Source organism: Osmia lignaria, chromosome 3 (assembly GCF_051020975.1).
Source record: "Osmia lignaria lignaria isolate PbOS001 chromosome 3, iyOsmLign1, whole genome shotgun sequence".
Lineage (NCBI taxonomy): Eukaryota > Metazoa > Arthropoda > Insecta > Hymenoptera > Megachilidae > Osmia > Osmia lignaria.
The window spans coordinates 7209514-7226240 of NC_135034.1; the positions used below are offsets into that span (position 1 = coordinate 7209514).

The window sequence follows — 16727 nt, forward strand, 5'->3', positions numbered from 1 at the left end:
TTTCATGTATTTTAAGAGTATAGAAAATTCAGAAAATTGAGCTGACTTCAATTCTTTATCGAACTATTTCCTTTGTTAAACTATCAGTATCAGTTAAAAAATCATGGCGACCGATAGACGCCGCACCTTGTATGTATACATTCCTTAACTATGTGGAACTAAAAGTGTTTTAAGTAAATGTTATTTAATTGGATAAGTACTATTCATGTAGGAAAAAAAATTAATGAAGTCAATATCTGCTATGGTATCAGAAATAACAACTTATAACACCTTATCTTGTTCACAATGAGTTATTATTTTATAGTTATTATAAAAATGATTATTGCAATAATACCATTATTTTTTTTAAATATTTGTTGTTATAATGATTATATTGATTTTTTAACCCCCAAATTTATATACATAACGAGGAACTCTTAAGAACTTGAAAAAAATAATTCAAAAAGTAAAAAAATAAAAGTCCGTCAGAATGATAAATATTTCTCGTGTGTGAAACACTACTAATATAGTAGTATATTTCTAAACACTTGTGTCTTCCCTAGAATACTTCCCTTGACTTTAATAGGTTAATTACCATAAAATGTAAGAAATTCGAAAATACTATTTCAAATCATAACCATCAAAAACGAACGCGTACAAAACAAAAGTACGCATAAGATTTACTGAAAATGGCATAATATTTTAAAAACATTTTAAATACAGCTTTAATTAATATTATACATATAGTTTGAAAATGATATATTAATAACAAAAATTAAGATTCAAAAACTTACCGAATTTTGTCCGACAATAGGTACATTCTTGACAGTACATGAAACAATAGTTTATTAAATCTTTAAAATTTGCCATGGTCGATTATGTCAGGACCTGTTTCTTCGCTACCGGTTTCTCCGACAGGTCCACAATAAAGAATCAAGAATTTCCACTTTGTCACAATAATGTTTTCGTATGTTTTCCGCGTCACAACCGAAACATACTGGCACTTCCCGCGTAATGTTAAGCGGAACGTTCGTTCTGGCTGAAACTTCACACAACATGCGCAAGTATAATATTCTTGAGAGATGAGAAACGAAGTCAGAACACACACGAGTACTCAAAGCAGTCAACGATTACCTTACGACACCCAGGTCTGGTTTGCCGTTCGTTCCACCCGGTGTTCTATCTATCCTTGTCTTATCTTTCACTACCACAATTGCATCTCTCGCTTCTTCGCGCGTCTCATGTACATAACGCTATCTTTCTTTCTCCACTTTCGTTAGTATCCAACGTCCCTTTTCACTCTAGTTGCCGACTCTTTCGCACTATTTATTTTTATAATCGCTTCACCGCGAGGTCGTCTATCATCTACTGTATTTATACATAACCTACGTGTTTAGAAATACATTCACAGTTTGAAATTTTATACGTTGATTAAGCTACCGTTTAAATTTATCCCACATTTTTATGAACAGATTTTTGTTTGTAAGAAGAAATTTTCAATAGTTTAAATTCATGACATATCAATTTTTTTTTCAATAAAGTACACATTTAATTACAATTAATAATAAAAACATTCGAATGTTTACACATATAAATACAGCATGTGCAAGCTGTACAAAGAATATGTACAATATTAAATTTTATCAATTAATACACGTTATGGTGAATATGTACAGTTTATTTATGATTTTTTTACTTTCAAAAAACCAGCTGTATTTGAAAAATATTTAGCATTAGCCTCGTTTACTTTCTTTTCTGCAGCTTGCGGATTTACAATTTCCAGGCCCTGCAAATAAATACAATAGTTTGAACTTACAATACATTAGAAAGTTTAATGACAAATTATTATTAATTTACCTGTAACGGTGTAAATGCGACACTGGACGCTGTACCAGAAACCTGTTTCTTAACTGTTGTACTACCACCCCATTGCTGTTGCTTTTGCAAATTTTTCTGAAGCGTTTTCGATATTCGTACTTTTGTTTTCTCGTCGATCTGAGGTAGTCTAATACGACCAGCCCCTGCTTTGCCTATTGTACCACGTGTGTAACCAAGATCTTCTTGATAAGCATCATTTTCAATCTATGGAAATGATTGGATATGCATTAAAGAAAACTATTACTAAGGAAGTTATAAAATACAGAACCACAATATTTACATCAGCAAAATTCATTCTGTTTGCATGTTTTCTGAATTCAGTAATTGCGTAGCGTTCCTTCATTTTTCTAACGCGTTTACCACCACGTTTCTTCCTTCCCGGATCAATAGGTTTTGGTAAAGGTTTCACGAATTTTACCGGAGGTGGTTCTTGAAGTTTATCTAACTTCTTTTCAATTTCTTCACGGAATAATTGACCGATGTGACCATCCGTACTCTCATGACATGCATCAACACGCGCAGCTAACATACTTTTGGCTGCCACGAGTCTTGCAGCTTTTCTTCGTAAATCCTGGAAAAATAAATAAACGAAGACAATAAAAAAAGATTTGCCTAACACATATTTATTACATAACAACTTACAGGAGGGGTATCTTGTACGATATCAGAGTAATATATAAAACCAGTATGAGGTAATGTTGCTACTTGTGAAAATCCAGATAACGTAGTTTTTTGAGATCCTAGTACTAATACATTGCAAGCTGGCATTTTTGAAAGTTTTGTCAAACCTCCAGCTACACCTACGATAACGAATAAAATGTGTGTTAATAGAAGTTTAAAATGTTTATTAATGTTAGAAATAATATATGTATACGGTACCCATAATTTTTGCAGCTGTTGATGCACCTACTATTATAGAAAGATTTGGTGCAATAAATGCCATTCTACTCTCAACATATTCGAATATTTTTAATTTACAATTATTCAATTCTACTGCCATGTCACAAGCCTCGCAAATAGCCTCCTTCTCGTCTTCAGTTAATAATTGGCTATAAGTAAAATAATTTAATTTGAAAAATTAGTAAACACAATTTAATTATATATAATGCATAAAGTTATTAAATATTACCCTTGTGTTGTTGAGGCAGTAACAGAAACTACCATAATTGTTGCTTGAGTAAGAAACTGCTGTAATGTTTCATTATTTTTTGCTCTATCTAAGTCATTTCCTAATTCTCTAACTGTCATTACATATTCCAATGGACCCACAACTAAAGATTCTAATTCTGGAAACCTTTTGGAATATTTATCCCTTGTAAATCGATGTATTGTAGCTGAAAAATGTAACTTATATGATCTTTGCCCGAGGGGAAATTAATTTTGCATGTGATTCAAGTATCATTATTTTACTACATATTCATATAAGAAAATTTTATTTATGTGTTTACAATTATTTCAGAAACCAATTGTCTGACTTTTATGCAGACTTTTCTTATTTAAAGCAATTTTTCCATTCTAAGCATACATATAGTTGCAACTATATTTGCCACAGCAAAGAAGCTTGTTCATGTGAATGCCTGTAACTAATTGTTTCTTTTTCACAATTTCAACTGATACTCAGTTCTCTGTGGCCATATAATAGTGACTTATACTTAAAAATCTTCCAAAGAATTGCTCTAAACAAAATAAATCCTCCAGATACTGGATAATCAGTTTATAAAATAATGAGTCATTTAAAAAATTCGATTTATATTATTACCTATTTCGTCATCAATGTCTACAGCCATATTATTAGCTTCAACAATGAGTTGATATTCTGGATCAGATTCAACGGGTCCAATGATATCTGCTGATTTTCTAGGAACTTTACTGTACTTTTCTATTTGAGACATTACTTTCTTTAATTGCTCAGAATCACGAAGTTTTGCTAATTCCCTCACCGACGCTACTTTTATTTCTGAAATGAAATTACAATCATATTCAACAGTGCTATTCTTATTAAGAATTGTACTGTATGTAAACAAACGTGATGAAAGGTTAACCTTCTTCGATAGGTTTTGAAACTGAAGCTGGAATGAAATCCGGCTCCGGTTCTTCCATTTCCTGATCATTATCATCATTTTCTTCGAGATCAGCTAACAGTTCATCCGCTAACGACATGATTTTCTTATAAAATTGTCTTTCAAAGTATAAGTTCCAACTTGTATGTTTAACAACTTTGGCTGTTTATAGCAGTGCCATCTTTGAAATGCAACATAGCGGCGTTCTCAAAAACTAGTCGCTAGGATTGGTCAGTATCATTTATCATTCACCAATCTGTTGTCTCGTCATTGTTTCTATGCATGTAACATTGAAAAACTGGCTTGCGGTAAGTAAGTGCAATCAAAGGGACGAAGAAGGGGGAGGCGATAAAAAGATTTGTCGAGTGACGATAGAGAGAAATGGAAAAATGAGTCGTTCCCTCCCCACCACATAACCAAAACCGTGTGTTCGTTGACGCATGATGTTCAAGGGGAATCGTCGTCGCGGCGTGTTGCAGTATCGACAAGGATAAAGAAAAAAAAAGAAAGGCCTTCCGACGAATGACAGCACGCAAAACCGATCACGCGGCCGAACCGGGAGGTGTGCTTTCGGTCGGTGTCATAGACCGTGTATGTGTTCCTATACGTGTGTGCGTTACGGCAGTATCTCACAACAAATATGTCGTGGTGGGGAGTACGTTTTTCCGTTCGCCGTTTCGCATATTTCTTCCCCCGCATTATTATTATGTAGTTTGGCATAGGTGAACCCCTGCTGCATGCTCGTTTCGATTGAAAAAAAACGGTGCAGGTGTGTATAAGTACGCGTGATACGATTCTGTTTAACTGTGGAAGATTTTCTTCGAATCAAAGACGACCGGAGAGTCGTCTGAATAGTCGGGGAATAAAGTGTGATGAGAACGATGCACGAGTTAGCTCTCCTACTCGGTAATTAGAACGATTATTTAATCATGTTCAATTCGCGAGGAACCAGAGAAGATCGTGGGCAGCTAGCGGCGTGAGTCTCGCGATTAACGGTAGGTGTGGAAGTATCGCGTCGAGTAGAAAACGACGTGTGTTGACGTTGGTTCGCTGCTTGGATTCCCGGCTACGCCTAAGTGAGAAATGCGGTTCTGAATCGCGACGTGCGTCGATCCCGTGTAATCACGAACAGGTTGTTCACGGGTGGCTCCTTCGATACGTGCATTACATTACGATAAACTTACTACTCGTGATTGGATACTTGTGTGCGAGTCCACGCGCGCGCGCGCTGCGTGTGTGTGTGTGTGTAGTGTACTCCTCTGTGTATCTCTCTCTTTCTCTCTCTGTGTACGCACGGTGTTTAGATAATCAAGGATATATACTCCTTCGGAAGGACGGCCTGACACGGAAGAAACGCCGGAAGGAAGGAAGAGGGTAGCAGGGTAGCAAGATGGCGGGATCCTTAACGTGGTCGTGTACTTGTTGCCTGCGTTTCAAGTTCAGCCCCGAGGAGATCGAGCAGCGTTACAAAAGTCAAGAAATCGATCGGATGCTGGAGAAAGATCGTCAAGCACTCCGACGGCAGGTCAAGTTGCTGCTCCTCGGGGCGGGTGAGAGCGGAAAGTCGACATTCCTCAAACAGATGCGAATTATTCACGGAATTAAATTTGAGGTAAAACAATGTCGACTTTTCATCGGGGCAATGTTTCTTTTTCAGCTTAATATCTTCGGAATTTTCTTCACTCTTTTTTTCAAATATTTTCCTCTTCGCTCGTGAATAATTCACTTATAGAAAACCGTAGTTTCCTATACACTTTCTGTCAGTGTTGTATAGTTATTTAAATGTCTATCCATGGGAAGGTGGTTGACCTAAACACATGGTTTAAGAATATATGAGAAAGTAGGTCTACAGAAAAGATGATTCGTTTTTGTATTTATTTTTATTATTTCGATTTTGTATTTTCTCTTTATAATGATATTTACCTACATGTTATATATTTTCAATAATAAAAAAAAGTCTGGTACACTTATCTTTTATCTTGTTTTTTTTTGTTACATTTTTTAGTCAGAAAGTATACATAAAACATGTAGTGTTAAGTTTACATATACGATATGATATCAATTTGTTTATTTTTCACTTGTCATAGTCATAAAAACCAACTATAGGTATATAGTATATGAAATAAAATGTAAGCTTAGAAAGATTATAAAATTTATTAAAACTGTTTTAATAAAAGTAACATAATTCTTCATTTTTATTTGTAATAATTATCACCTCTTTTTTCAGCCTGAATTAATTAAGGAATATCAACATGTAATTTATCAAAATATAATTAAAGGAATGAAGGTATTGGTAGATGCTCGTGATAAGTTAAATATTCCATGGGAAAATCCTAAAAACTATGATATTGGTTATCAGTTATTGAAGGTTGAAAATACTATGGTATTAGATGCTAGATTGTTTCTCCATTATGTACCAGCCTTACAAAGTTTATGGAAAGATGCATCGATCAAACAAGCCTTTGATAGGAGAAGAGAATTTCAATTAGTAAGACACCTTTTATAGTTTAAGAAATTAGTAAACAAATCAAAGCTACTTTTGTACTGTTATTTTTATAATACTATTTTTTTGCTTTTACAGAGTGATTCAGTTCAGTACTTTTTGGACAGTCTTGATAGGATTGCTAGAATGGTAATATTGTATAATTTATTCATAAACTTTTTATTGCTTGTTAAATTTATTACTGTACTTTTAAACTACTAAAATTTTTTTGCAGGATTACGTACCTACACACCAAGATATCTTGCACTGTAGAAAAGCTACAAAAGGAATTTCTGAATTTGTTATACAAATTAATAATATTCCATTTCTGTTTGTTGATGTCGGGGGGCAAAGATCTCAAAGACAAAAGTGGTATCAATGTTTTGATTGCGTTACTTCTATACTTTTTCTTGTTTCATCGTCAGAATTTGATCAAGTGTTGTTAGAAGATAGGTAAGTTGTCATTATATTTATTATTATAATTTTTTACTTATAGAAAATTGTAATAAATACCTTATCTAATATTCCAGGAGAACAAATCGGTTAGAAGAATCAAGAAATATATTTGATACAATAGTTAACAACATGATATTCGGTGGTGTATCTATTATTTTATTCTTAAACAAAACTGATTTATTGGATAAAAAAGTAAGATCACCCGACACAAATGTTCGTTGGTATTTCCCACAATTCACAGGAGATTCACATTCCATGAAGGATGTGCAGAATTTTATACTAGACATGTTTATATCTGTTAAAAGGGACCCAAGAAAACCTCTTTTTCATCACTTTACTACCGCTGTTGATACAGAAAATATAAAAGTTGTGTTTAATGCAGTCAAAGACACAATTTTGCATAGAAATCTGGAATCGTTGATGCTCCAATAATGATGAATGTGTGTAAAAAAAAAGTGAAATAATTTCCAATTCAAAGGTACGCGTTCAACGTTTAGTATTTGGTATATAGTGAAGTGAAATTAGTTGAAAAAATATTAGGACATCAAGTTGAAAAGAAGTTCTGGTAAGACAATATATATATTATATATATTGTATCAATATAAATCATACGATTACCTCCGTTGACAACGGTAAATTAAACGTTTTCATAATAGTTTTATACAAAGGAGGGAGTAAAAACTGCCTAACGGAAACATGTATTGAAAATTTTTAACACTGTATACACTATATATACATATATACCTATACACTGATAATATATTTCCATCCTTTTTGATGAATATTGAATATTAAAGGGTTGTAAGAAGACTATTATATACAATTTATTGTACATAGTTAACTTATGTTCTATACATTGTCAATAATAACGATTTTACATGTTTGTATAAAAAAAAGGATCAGTTTGCTAATAGTTTAGCTAAGATTTTTCTATTTTGTACAGATATTTAATCCAGTGCTTCTTTTTTATATTAAAATATATAATGAAAAACGCTGGTCATATAACCAGCTTTCACAAACATAAGAATAACTTATTTTTTACTTACGCTTGAATTATCTTTGTTAACATTGAATATAGTAAGTAACGAGGAAACCAAATACTAGATTCATGCCATATAAACCAAATGAAACTAACCAGTTTGTGTTCAAATTGCTGTGTGCAAAATTGTTAATTTTTACATAATTTTTTTTGCATTTCATTTAAAAATGGTATACAGGATTTCATTGTTTCAAAATAGAAATAGAAATTCTTGTACCTTGATATTCGTCATATTTTTGATTTATTGTTTTTGTACTTCTCTAAATTAAACTTATTTTCTGTAGCACACAATAAATTATATTTTGTAAGCAATTATAATTTAAATTAATATAGTCCTGATAGTTCAATATTACTTTTCTGTTGTAACGTAAACCTCCAGTATTTGCTGCAACAAAAAATCATATAAAGAAAGATCATTATAATGGATATAGTAGATTTTGTTGAATAATTAAGTAGGAAGTGTTTTGCTAAACTTTGGTTTAAATAGCTGGTCCTTGATTAAACATTTATTTCTTTAAGAAAAAAATTTATAGTAATCAGTATTATTATTTTTCGTATGCAAAGGTTCAAATAAAGTTTGCTTTTCAATCCCATAAGATAGCAGTTTTCCAGAATATATTATTTTAATTTATTATTTTATAAACACATGACTTATACATATTTTTTTCATAAACTTTTGTTCCCGCATGTTACATGGCAATTTACATTATTTCATTCAATTAAGATGGAAGAATTGTATTACAACAAAGGCAAGCTATTGATTAAGATGTTCTCTTTTTGTCAAGAAAATTATACACAGTTCAGATTTTTTAATAACAGGGAACAGCATTTTCTATTGGCATTATAAACACCACTGTAACCAAGGATTTTATGTAATAATATTTATGGTAAAACCAAAGAATTTTAAAACTAATAAATTTTCTATGTAATTTATTTTTTACTAGTTTAGTGTAATGCCTAATGTTAAAACCACATTTATATTTATACACACAGCTATTTTTCCATTCTGATCATTTATTACATAAAATCTTTGTTCCCTTTGTTCTTTATACAAAAAGAAAAAAGAAAAACATTTAAAAATTGTATTGAGAATTAATTATACCTGGAGCTAATGAAAATATTTTGTTATGTTTGTATATAAGAGATTTTTAGGTCTAATGTAAAAAATATAAAATGTTAGATGATTGAATTTTTACATAGCTATTCGTATCATGTAAAAATAATGCGAAACTTTAATAATTGGTATATTTTCTTAACTGATACATTTTACATTCCTATAAGCTTAAACAGGTCAATTTTTAATTGATATTCTTAGAGTATTTTTAAATCGTATCACGTTTTTAAGAACATTATTATTGCCTTTAACAAAATATTGTTTTGAAAAATGAATTATACACAATTTTATACAATTTACATACTTGTATACAGAATTTATATATTGATACTCACCGAGAATAATGTCTGTAATTTTTGTAGAGATATTTTAAAGGAGCCTATACTCTTTATAATTCACAAATTAACAAACAACCGTATCTGTGAATTTGTATAGGTGTAATATGTATAAAATTTTTATCTTATAGAAAACTTTTATGATACTTAGAGCTTTTATAAATTATGCAGTTCATTTTGTAAAGATGTAAACGTGATATTGTTTCTCCAATTAATTAATAAATCACAGTTCATTATACGTTCACTTGAAACATACAGAATATTACTAAACTTTTATATTATATCGGTTACATCACATTTATGTATCATTTAAGTTTTCTATCAAACTGTTGTATAGTAGTTAAATAAAGAAAAAAAATTATAAAATATTACAAGTCGTAAATGTAACATGTTTAAATATGGACTGTGAAAACATAATAACTTTGTGATAGAATGTCGTGAAAAGTAAAAGGAAAATGATTTTTATATTTTTAGATATACAGAAATTACTTTAATCTGTTCAGCCTAATCAATTTTATACATTTCAGTCTACATAAAAAAAGAAAAAGGAAATTTAAATATTCTACGATTATGATATCGTTGGCAATGATACAGCAGTGTTTTATATATATATATATATATATATATATACGTTTAAAACAATTTTATTATGATTTGTACTATATTTACAACTAGGTACTTTTATATTCATACCTACATTCTCAAATCATGAAGAAAATATATATACATAATGAATCTTTCATTACTAAAAAACACATTGTGATTATTGCCTATTATATAATTATCTTTTATGCTGACACACATTCAATCTGTATGTCACTGACATTATTAATTGTACAGAAATGTTTTTCTACAAATCAATTTCATAAATTCATAGCAATATACAATTTCATTATACAGGATGTTCTGCTTCAAACAGACCACCTAAATATCTTTTCTATTTGTTATAATACCAGACAGATTTTTGTTATGCAATTTAAATTGTTTTAAAAGACAAATCAGATGGAAGTTTTTTTATATACATATTAAATGACCTGTTTTAAGTGGAACCCCCTGTATATACATTTATATATAAAATTGTTGAATAGTAATTTGTTAAAAAAGTTATACAAGCAACAGTTTAAATATGATCAAATATTTTCTTATAAGTTTGTATAACACTGATCAAAATTAATAAAATAGATAGAACAGTTTTGAATAACTGAAAGTGCACACAAGTTTTTCAAGTAATTGAAACATTTCACAATGTCTATTTTATAACTCAAAGCAATATTACTGTTCTATCTGTTACCAGTAGCCATTTGTATGCCCAAATTTTATTTTATTTGTACTTGTTTATACATGATCTAAAGAATGTAGATATATATTGTGCCTATATGTACTGTATTTATACAAAAGCATATTGTATATTTGTATATAAACATATTTTACATAAAATATTGTAATAACGTAGTCTATTCACATAAACAATAAATAAAACTTTAGCAAATGTTTGCTTTATTTAAGAGATCTCCCGATTGTGATGATAAAATTGCTAACAAAGTCTTATACATAGAATAATAAATAAATGTAACCAATATTATGAAAACAGCTTTGAAATCTAAGAACATTATCCATTAGATGTTATGCTAAACCTAACAAAGAAAAGCAATTACTGTACCCAAACAAATTCTTTATAAAAATATAAACTTCTGTAGCAGATGAGAATATGGTACAAAAGGATAAACTAATATAAGTTAGTATAAAACTTTTATTCTAAGTATAAACTTTTTAAGGTACATTTCAAATAAAAATCTTTAATATAATGCTATAACTTTTGTAGATTCAGATTTCAAATGAGGGACAGATGAGGGTTAATTAAGTAAGGATTAATGTTGGTTATGATTTCTCACCATTACCTATAACTGTACTGTAAAATACAAATAATATGTCAGAATTATAAATGTTTTTATAAAGTGACATTAAATAAAAACTTACTGGTCCAAGGTATCGCTGTCACTATAACGATAACCATATTCTGCTAGAACAACATCTAAGTTATCACACTGTGCTTTTATATGGTTATATTCTTCTGTTAATTCTTGTAGAAATTGTTCCATATCTAGTGTTCCACTGTAGTTAGCCACTTGCTTTTTTATTTCTTCCTTTTCGACCTAATATGACATAAATGATTAAAATATATATCAAATTGAAAATTTTAAATGTCAATTTGTAATAAAAACCTGTGCATTCTTTATAGTATTCCATAGAGCTTCAACGTGACCATTTGTTTCTTTGGTAGGTTTTGCATACCCTCCAATAAAACGTTGTGGCAATTTCCACGCCGTGCTTAACTTTTCAATATTATCATCAAGCTGACGAGCTTGAAGTTTTAATTTCTCAAAATAATTTGATGACATTATCAAAAGGTATATTATTTAAATATGTTATGCTTCGTTTTGACAGTTTGGATATTTAAAATGTTCGTTCAAACGTTCAAAATAATGTTACACAGTATAGATAACATAACATGCAAAAATTCCTGTGATGCAGTCTTCGTAGTCATGGTCTCTCATTGGATTGCTCATTAGCGCTCCCTGGACTATACGCGATAATCAAGATTTGAATTAACATTCATCACACTTTTAGAAGATTACAGATTTACAAAAATTCAAATTCGACCTATTCGTTGTGGGTTATAAGTAAACTAATAATATGTAACGCATAGTTGTAACATACAGCTGAGAATGTCATTAAAAATGACAAGGATATTATTTAAATTGGGGTATCAGGGACCCCGAAGCTCGGGTGACACTCTTTGCATGCCGACATTAAGGCATCCGGGGTACCAGGGACCCCGATGCATCAGTGGCCCGGCCCTCTCTGTATACCGACATTATGGCATCCGGGGTATCAGGGACCCCGAAGCATCAGTGGCCCTCTCTGTATACCGACATTCTGGCATCCGGGGTTCCAGGGACCCCGAAGCATCAGTGGCCCTCTCTGTATACCGCCATTCTGGCATCCGGGGTACCAGGGACCCCGAAGCATCAGTGGGCCTCTCTGTACACCGACATTATGGCATCCGGGGTACCAGGGACCCCGATGCATCAGTGGCCCGGCCCTCTCTGTATACCGACATTATGGCATCCGGGGTACCAGAGACCCCGATGCATCAGTGGCCCGGCCCTCTCTGTATACCGACATTATGGCATCCGGGGTACCAGGGACCCCGATGCATCAGTGGCCCTCTCTATATACCGACATTATGACATCCGGGGTATCAGGGACCCCGATGCATCTTGGGGTGTCTGGGACCCCTATTACCCATACTTGTGACAACATTGATTATTAATATTTTAAAATCTTTTTTCTAACGTTTTCATATTTAAGAGTGAATTAAATTCATTTTTTCTGAAATTTCAATAGAAGTTAATCAGAGATATGAGTTAGTATAAAATTTTTATTCTAAGTATAAACGTTTTAAAGTTTTTAAGGTCCAATATATATAAAAATGTTTAATATAATGCTATAACTTTTGTAGATTCAGATTCTAAACTATGTCAGGGTAAAGATGTCTTGGAACGAATGAATTATTTATATCAGGTAATATAATAATTTTTGATAATTACATATGTGTATTAATAAAATTAAAGAAAAATCTGTTATTCAGGCAAGTCGTCTAATGGCACTAAAAAATAGAGTAGCTGCATCATTTTATGGCAATGTGATGATTGGATGCTCAAAGAAATCTGTTTTACGAATGTGAGTTTTATATATTAAACTATTTAAGTGAATAAATGTGTCTGTTTTTATAAAATAATAACTTTGTCATTTCTTTTTCTTTCAAGAGAATCGGATATAAAAAAGACAATTTGTAAATGCTGTCAATCTCCACTTATACCTGGTAAAACAGCAAAAGTAAGATTGGTTTCAAAACCACAAAAGGCTGTAAAATGGACATGTTTAACATGTTTAAGTATTAAAAAGTATCCTACAAAAAAAGGATACAGATTATGGACAGAGCAACCTAATTCAATAGTTCAAAGTTTTAATTATGCTTCAAAAACTAATACAGAAATAAACAAAACGGATGTAATAAGTACATCAGGGAGGTAGTGTTTTGAAACATAGGTATTCATCTGCATTTGTAAAATATTAACTGTGTTCATTTCCTAGAGATCCTAGATTAATTAAGAATAAGGCATTGAATTAATTTGTACACTTAATAGATTTCAACATAGATTTTATATTTAAATTAGAAAAAATATCTTTTATTATCTGCTTTACTTTTATAGTACAAATTGTATGATCTGTAAAAGTATATTATTTATAGTATCTTATTTTAAAGAAATAAGTGTATAGTGTATTATAGAATATGTCTTAACGCTAATAAAAAAACATTTTTTATGAATCAGATAAGAACGGTCTAAGTACGATTTTTACAACTTATTATTATTAATAGTACACCCACGATGATAATACACAGGTATTTTATTTACTTGCGTAAAATACGGTGACATGTAAATAAATATATTTAATGTAAATTTGTATAAAAAAGAAAACATTTTATCTTTTAATTCCTTGAACAGAAGTATAAATTGATCGAGCTGATATTTTCACGATTAATAAAAAATAAATGAGTTAAAGCTAAAAGTGGGTATAAAGCAATATTAAATTTATAATTTCACTTTTAGAAAAACTCTGTGAAACACTATTCATGTCTTAATTTGTTGTAATTTAATAAATCGACAAGAATAGAAACTTTGATAGTCTGTTAATCTTTTACCAAATACTTGAAAAATTAAATGTTAATTATATTAACACATGTCTAATTTATTGTTATTAGATGGTGTATTCAATCCACCTATATCACCAGATTCAAGCTGCTTCAGAAGACGAAAAAGAGCAGCAGCTTCTCTAATGCGACTAAATTCTATGCAAAAAGCTTGTACTTCAATAAAAAGTTCCTTTACATTTATAATTTTATTTCTAATCAAGGATTGCAGAAACACGCAAACCAAACGTACTAAACGATTCTGCATGTAACGATCCTTTATAGTTTCACAAGTAGAAATACAATTGCTAATATACAAATGGACAAATTCCGTTGGTAAATCTACGGTAGTAGTTAATCTGTTGACCACTTCCATCGAATGAAGGGACATTTCCATATTTACCAAAACGCTGAAATATTCTGTTATTTGACTTGATTGCATAAGTTTTAATAAAACCTCGATCGCGATCAAGGGATTATTTTCTACCAAATCTGGTAATTTTCCAGGTGTAAGGCCAATGTGATACACCAATTTGGGATCTCTATCTAGTTCATTAACAAGGTGTTGTTGTTGCTGTAATGTGAGTACACTTTTAAATGCTTTACCCATTAACCTTCGTGCTTCCGCACCGGCACAATTCGAAACACACATATTAGTGTCGTATTCGATTGTGAATTGAGAAGGTTCTGTAACATTGAACCATGATAGTTCATCAACTGAACGATAAAGTGGAGGTGCTAGTCTTAAGAATTCAGGACGATAACTCTGACTACACAATGGTGGATCGTTAGAAATTAAAACTTCTGTTATACTCTTAGCAGTGTTTTTATCGATTTCTGTTACTTTAGAGTGATCCATATCAGGTAAAATCACAGGATTTCCACATTTAGCAATAGCTGGCAATTCTGAATGACGCTCTGTCAGTTGTACTTGTAAATTACTTAAATCAATGGGTGGTACAGACACAAAATATAATTCATCCACAATTTGTCTTGGAGTTTTTTTCAAAATATCTTTCTGATTGTACCCCAGTAAATTTACTAACAAGTTTTTCTCACATTGTGATAAGACTGGTATATGTCCTGAAAAGTTAGTCTTTGGTACTCCATTATTTGTATCTTCCTGTGGTTTTAAAACCTGAATAAAAACTGGTGCAAAAGGTGTAGAGGTCAAAGGTTCTCCTCTATATAGATCAAATAATAACGCCACTGCTATTATACGCTGAACATTTTTTGGTAACAAGTCTATGTGTTGTAACAGAAGAACCAATGTCATTCCTACTTTGAACCGATCTTCTTTCGGAAATACTTGATGTAACTGATTACAAAGATTCTCCAAACTCGTATCTAGATTCTCCTCTTCGAGGATATCCAGCAGTTTTGTTAAATCTTTAGGTATAAGCGTCATGACGTCTAAATAATAAACTGAACTAGGTTATAACACCTCTTTTACGTTTTTTTTTCACGGCTATATTCATGAATATTGTAATTCAAGCAGCGTAATTCATTTCCAAAATTGACGATTTCATACGATATATTTATTGTAACGCTTTTAATATATATATACATGCATTTCAGTTACATTTTGCAATTGTTGTTTTATAGGTTATGTCGAGCAGGTCAACTGAAATCAATTACTTAACCTCAACAGCATTAGAAACTCGGTGGATAATAGTAGATTATTTTTATTATGCGTGTAGAATTAATTGATATGCAATAAACCACACGTACAATTGTGTAAAGCAGTGAAAACTTATAATAATATAAAGCTACTTCAACAATATTCAATCCTTTATAAAATAAAAATTTATCGTTAGTTTATTGGCGCGAAATTTGAAATGATTGATATAGGTGTATGTTATAATACTGTTATTTTTATTACTTTACACATGTTACAGTGTAATGAAATTGAATTATCTTATTTAAATTTTAAAATACAGTTTAAAAAAACAGAAGATGAAATAATTGTATAAATAAATTTAATTCATTTTGTAATCTGTATAACTTTATAATTCATTTTCAATTTGATTGATCACTAATTATGTAAATTTAGCGTGCGATTAGGAAAAAAAGTTCACGAGTTTCAATAGATTCCTAATTATAATTTTACACTTGAGAATTTCCGGTGTATAGAAACTAGACCGAGATCTAATACATATAAATTAGCAAGAATCGCATAGAAAACGGTGCATTATGACACGCTCGAAGTAATCGGGTTTAATAAATGCTCGTTTAATTTAATCATCAATTGCTTAGAAGATTCATAGCATCGTTAGGTATTTTATTATCGTTTAAAATCACGTGACAATAATCGAGCTTATTTGAAGATATCGTTAAACCTAATCATCGAGTACTGACATTTTTTGTTAAAGTAGTATTCTTTTTATATATGATCCGTAACGATAGCGGTGTTTCCGCTGTATGGAAATTAATCCATATAGGAATCGTTTCTTTACACGCCTACGGGTTACATTCACGCGGTGCTTTTAGGCTGGGTATGAGGAATACGGTCAACTCTGAAACGGTGAAGGAATGCCAGATTCCCCTACCATTCTTCGCATACTCGTTCCACTCCTGTCCCCGGCCCTCGATAAATCCCCACCTCGTGCAGAAGCACCTGTTGCGCAG

General features: G+C 31.2%; 6 protein-coding genes across 8 annotated transcripts in view; 2 read left to right on the plus strand and 4 right to left on the minus strand.

Annotated features, from left to right (window-relative positions):
• centrocortin (cerebellar degeneration-related protein 2-like) overlaps positions 1-1433 on the minus strand; it is a 52225-nt gene extending 50792 nt beyond the window's left edge. The window contains exon 1 of the mRNA XM_034326622.2: positions 774-1433. Within this exon, the coding sequence (XP_034182513.1) occupies positions 774-849 (76 nt within the window). The 5' untranslated portion in view covers positions 850-1433. The remainder of the gene's footprint in view (positions 1-773) is intronic.
• Positions 1434-1584: 151 nt separating this feature from the next.
• On the minus strand, positions 1585-4224 carry Prp31 (pre-mRNA processing factor 31). Its single transcript, XM_034326623.2, has 8 exons — positions 3900-4224; positions 3617-3814; positions 2987-3191; positions 2737-2906; positions 2500-2657; positions 2138-2428; positions 1837-2061; positions 1585-1765 (listed from the first exon to the last, which is right to left on the minus strand). Exons 1-8 carry the CDS (start codon positions 4015-4017, stop codon positions 1661-1663), a joined length of 1470 nt encoding a protein of 489 aa, XP_034182514.1. The 5' UTR covers positions 4018-4224; the 3' UTR covers positions 1585-1660.
• Positions 4225-4259: 35 nt separating this feature from the next.
• Positions 4260-7297, plus strand: cta (Guanine nucleotide-binding protein subunit alpha cta). Its single transcript, XM_076692993.1, has 5 exons — positions 4260-5529; positions 6145-6405; positions 6499-6549; positions 6635-6852; positions 6930-7297. The coding sequence occupies exons 1-5, from the start codon at positions 5308-5310 to the stop codon at positions 7285-7287; spliced, it is 1110 nt and encodes a 369-aa protein (XP_076549108.1). The 5' UTR covers positions 4260-5307; the 3' UTR covers positions 7288-7297.
• Positions 7298-7437: 140 nt separating this feature from the next.
• On the minus strand, positions 7438-12028 carry LOC117605370 (uncharacterized). Of its 2 annotated transcripts, none has more exons than XM_034326633.2 (3): positions 11566-12028; positions 11321-11496; positions 7438-8279 (listed from the first exon to the last, which is right to left on the minus strand). In XM_034326633.2, the coding sequence occupies exons 1-3, from the start codon at positions 11740-11742 to the stop codon at positions 8219-8221; spliced, it is 414 nt and encodes a 137-aa protein (XP_034182524.1). In that variant the 5' UTR covers positions 11743-12028; the 3' UTR covers positions 7438-8218. The 2 variants fall into 2 exon arrangements, with proteins under 2 accessions (XP_034182524.1, XP_034182525.1); XM_034326634.2 differs by lacking the exon at positions 7438-8279 and adding an exon at positions 11100-11252 and having other exon boundaries at positions 11566-12024.
• Positions 12029-12614: 586 nt separating this feature from the next.
• On the plus strand, positions 12615-14292 carry Rpp21 (ribonuclease P protein subunit Rpp21). Of its 2 annotated transcripts, XM_034326839.2 has the most exons (5): positions 12615-12770; positions 12867-12928; positions 12996-13087; positions 13174-13456; positions 14172-14292. In XM_034326839.2, the coding sequence occupies exons 1-4, from the start codon at positions 12767-12769 to the stop codon at positions 13439-13441; spliced, it is 426 nt and encodes a 141-aa protein (XP_034182730.1). In that variant the 5' UTR covers positions 12615-12766; the 3' UTR covers positions 13442-13456; positions 14172-14292. The 2 variants fall into 2 exon arrangements, with proteins under 2 accessions (XP_034182730.1, XP_034182729.1); XM_034326838.2 differs by lacking the exon at positions 14172-14292 and having other exon boundaries at positions 13174-13631.
• On the minus strand, positions 14004-15887 carry Not11 (CCR4-NOT transcription complex subunit 11). The gene has a single exon (XM_034326837.2). The coding sequence runs from the start codon at positions 15505-15507 to the stop codon at positions 14143-14145; it is 1365 nt and encodes a 454-aa protein (XP_034182728.1). The 5' UTR covers positions 15508-15887; the 3' UTR covers positions 14004-14142.
• Between the last annotated feature and the right edge of the window lie 840 nt (positions 15888-16727).

Bases quoted from the DNA above. Each gene is read 5' to 3' on its own strand.
- Prp31 (XM_034326623.2), bottom strand. From the start codon at position 4,017: ATGTCGTTAGCGGATGAACTGTTAGCTGATCTCGAAGAAAATGATGAT. The intron at 3,192-3,616 runs GTAATAATATAA...TACATTTTTCAG, and splicing joins AGACATTGATGACGAAATAG to CTACAATACATCGATTTACA. The intron at 1,766-1,836 runs GTAAATTAATAA...ATTTATTTGCAG, and splicing joins TCGCATTTACACCGTTACAG to GGCCTGGAAATTGTAAATCC.
- cta (XM_076692993.1), top strand. From the start codon at position 5,308: ATGGCGGGATCCTTAACGTGGTCGTGTACTTGTTGCCTGCGTTTCAAG. The intron at 5,530-6,144 runs GTAAAACAATGT...CTCTTTTTTCAG, and splicing joins TTCACGGAATTAAATTTGAG to CCTGAATTAATTAAGGAATA. The intron at 6,853-6,929 runs GTAAGTTGTCAT...CTAATATTCCAG, and splicing joins CAAGTGTTGTTAGAAGATAG to GAGAACAAATCGGTTAGAAG.
- LOC117605370 (XM_034326633.2), bottom strand. From the start codon at position 11,742: ATGTCATCAAATTATTTTGAGAAATTAAAACTTCAAGCTCGTCAGCTT. The intron at 11,497-11,565 runs GTTTTTATTACA...ATGTCATATTAG, and splicing joins ATACTATAAAGAATGCACAG to GTCGAAAAGGAAGAAATAAA. The intron at 8,280-11,320 runs GTAAGTTTTTAT...TTTTTGTTGCAG, and splicing joins GACAGCGATACCTTGGACCA to CAAATACTGGAGGTTTACGT.
- Rpp21 (XM_034326839.2), top strand. The intron at 12,929-12,995 runs GTAATATAATAA...TCTGTTATTCAG, and splicing joins GAATGAATTATTTATATCAG to GCAAGTCGTCTAATGGCACT. The intron at 13,088-13,173 runs GTGAGTTTTATA...TTTTCTTTCAAG, and splicing joins AAGAAATCTGTTTTACGAAT to AGAATCGGATATAAAAAAGA.
- Not11 (XM_034326837.2), bottom strand. From the start codon at position 15,507: ATGACGCTTATACCTAAAGATTTAACAAAACTGCTGGATATCCTCGAA.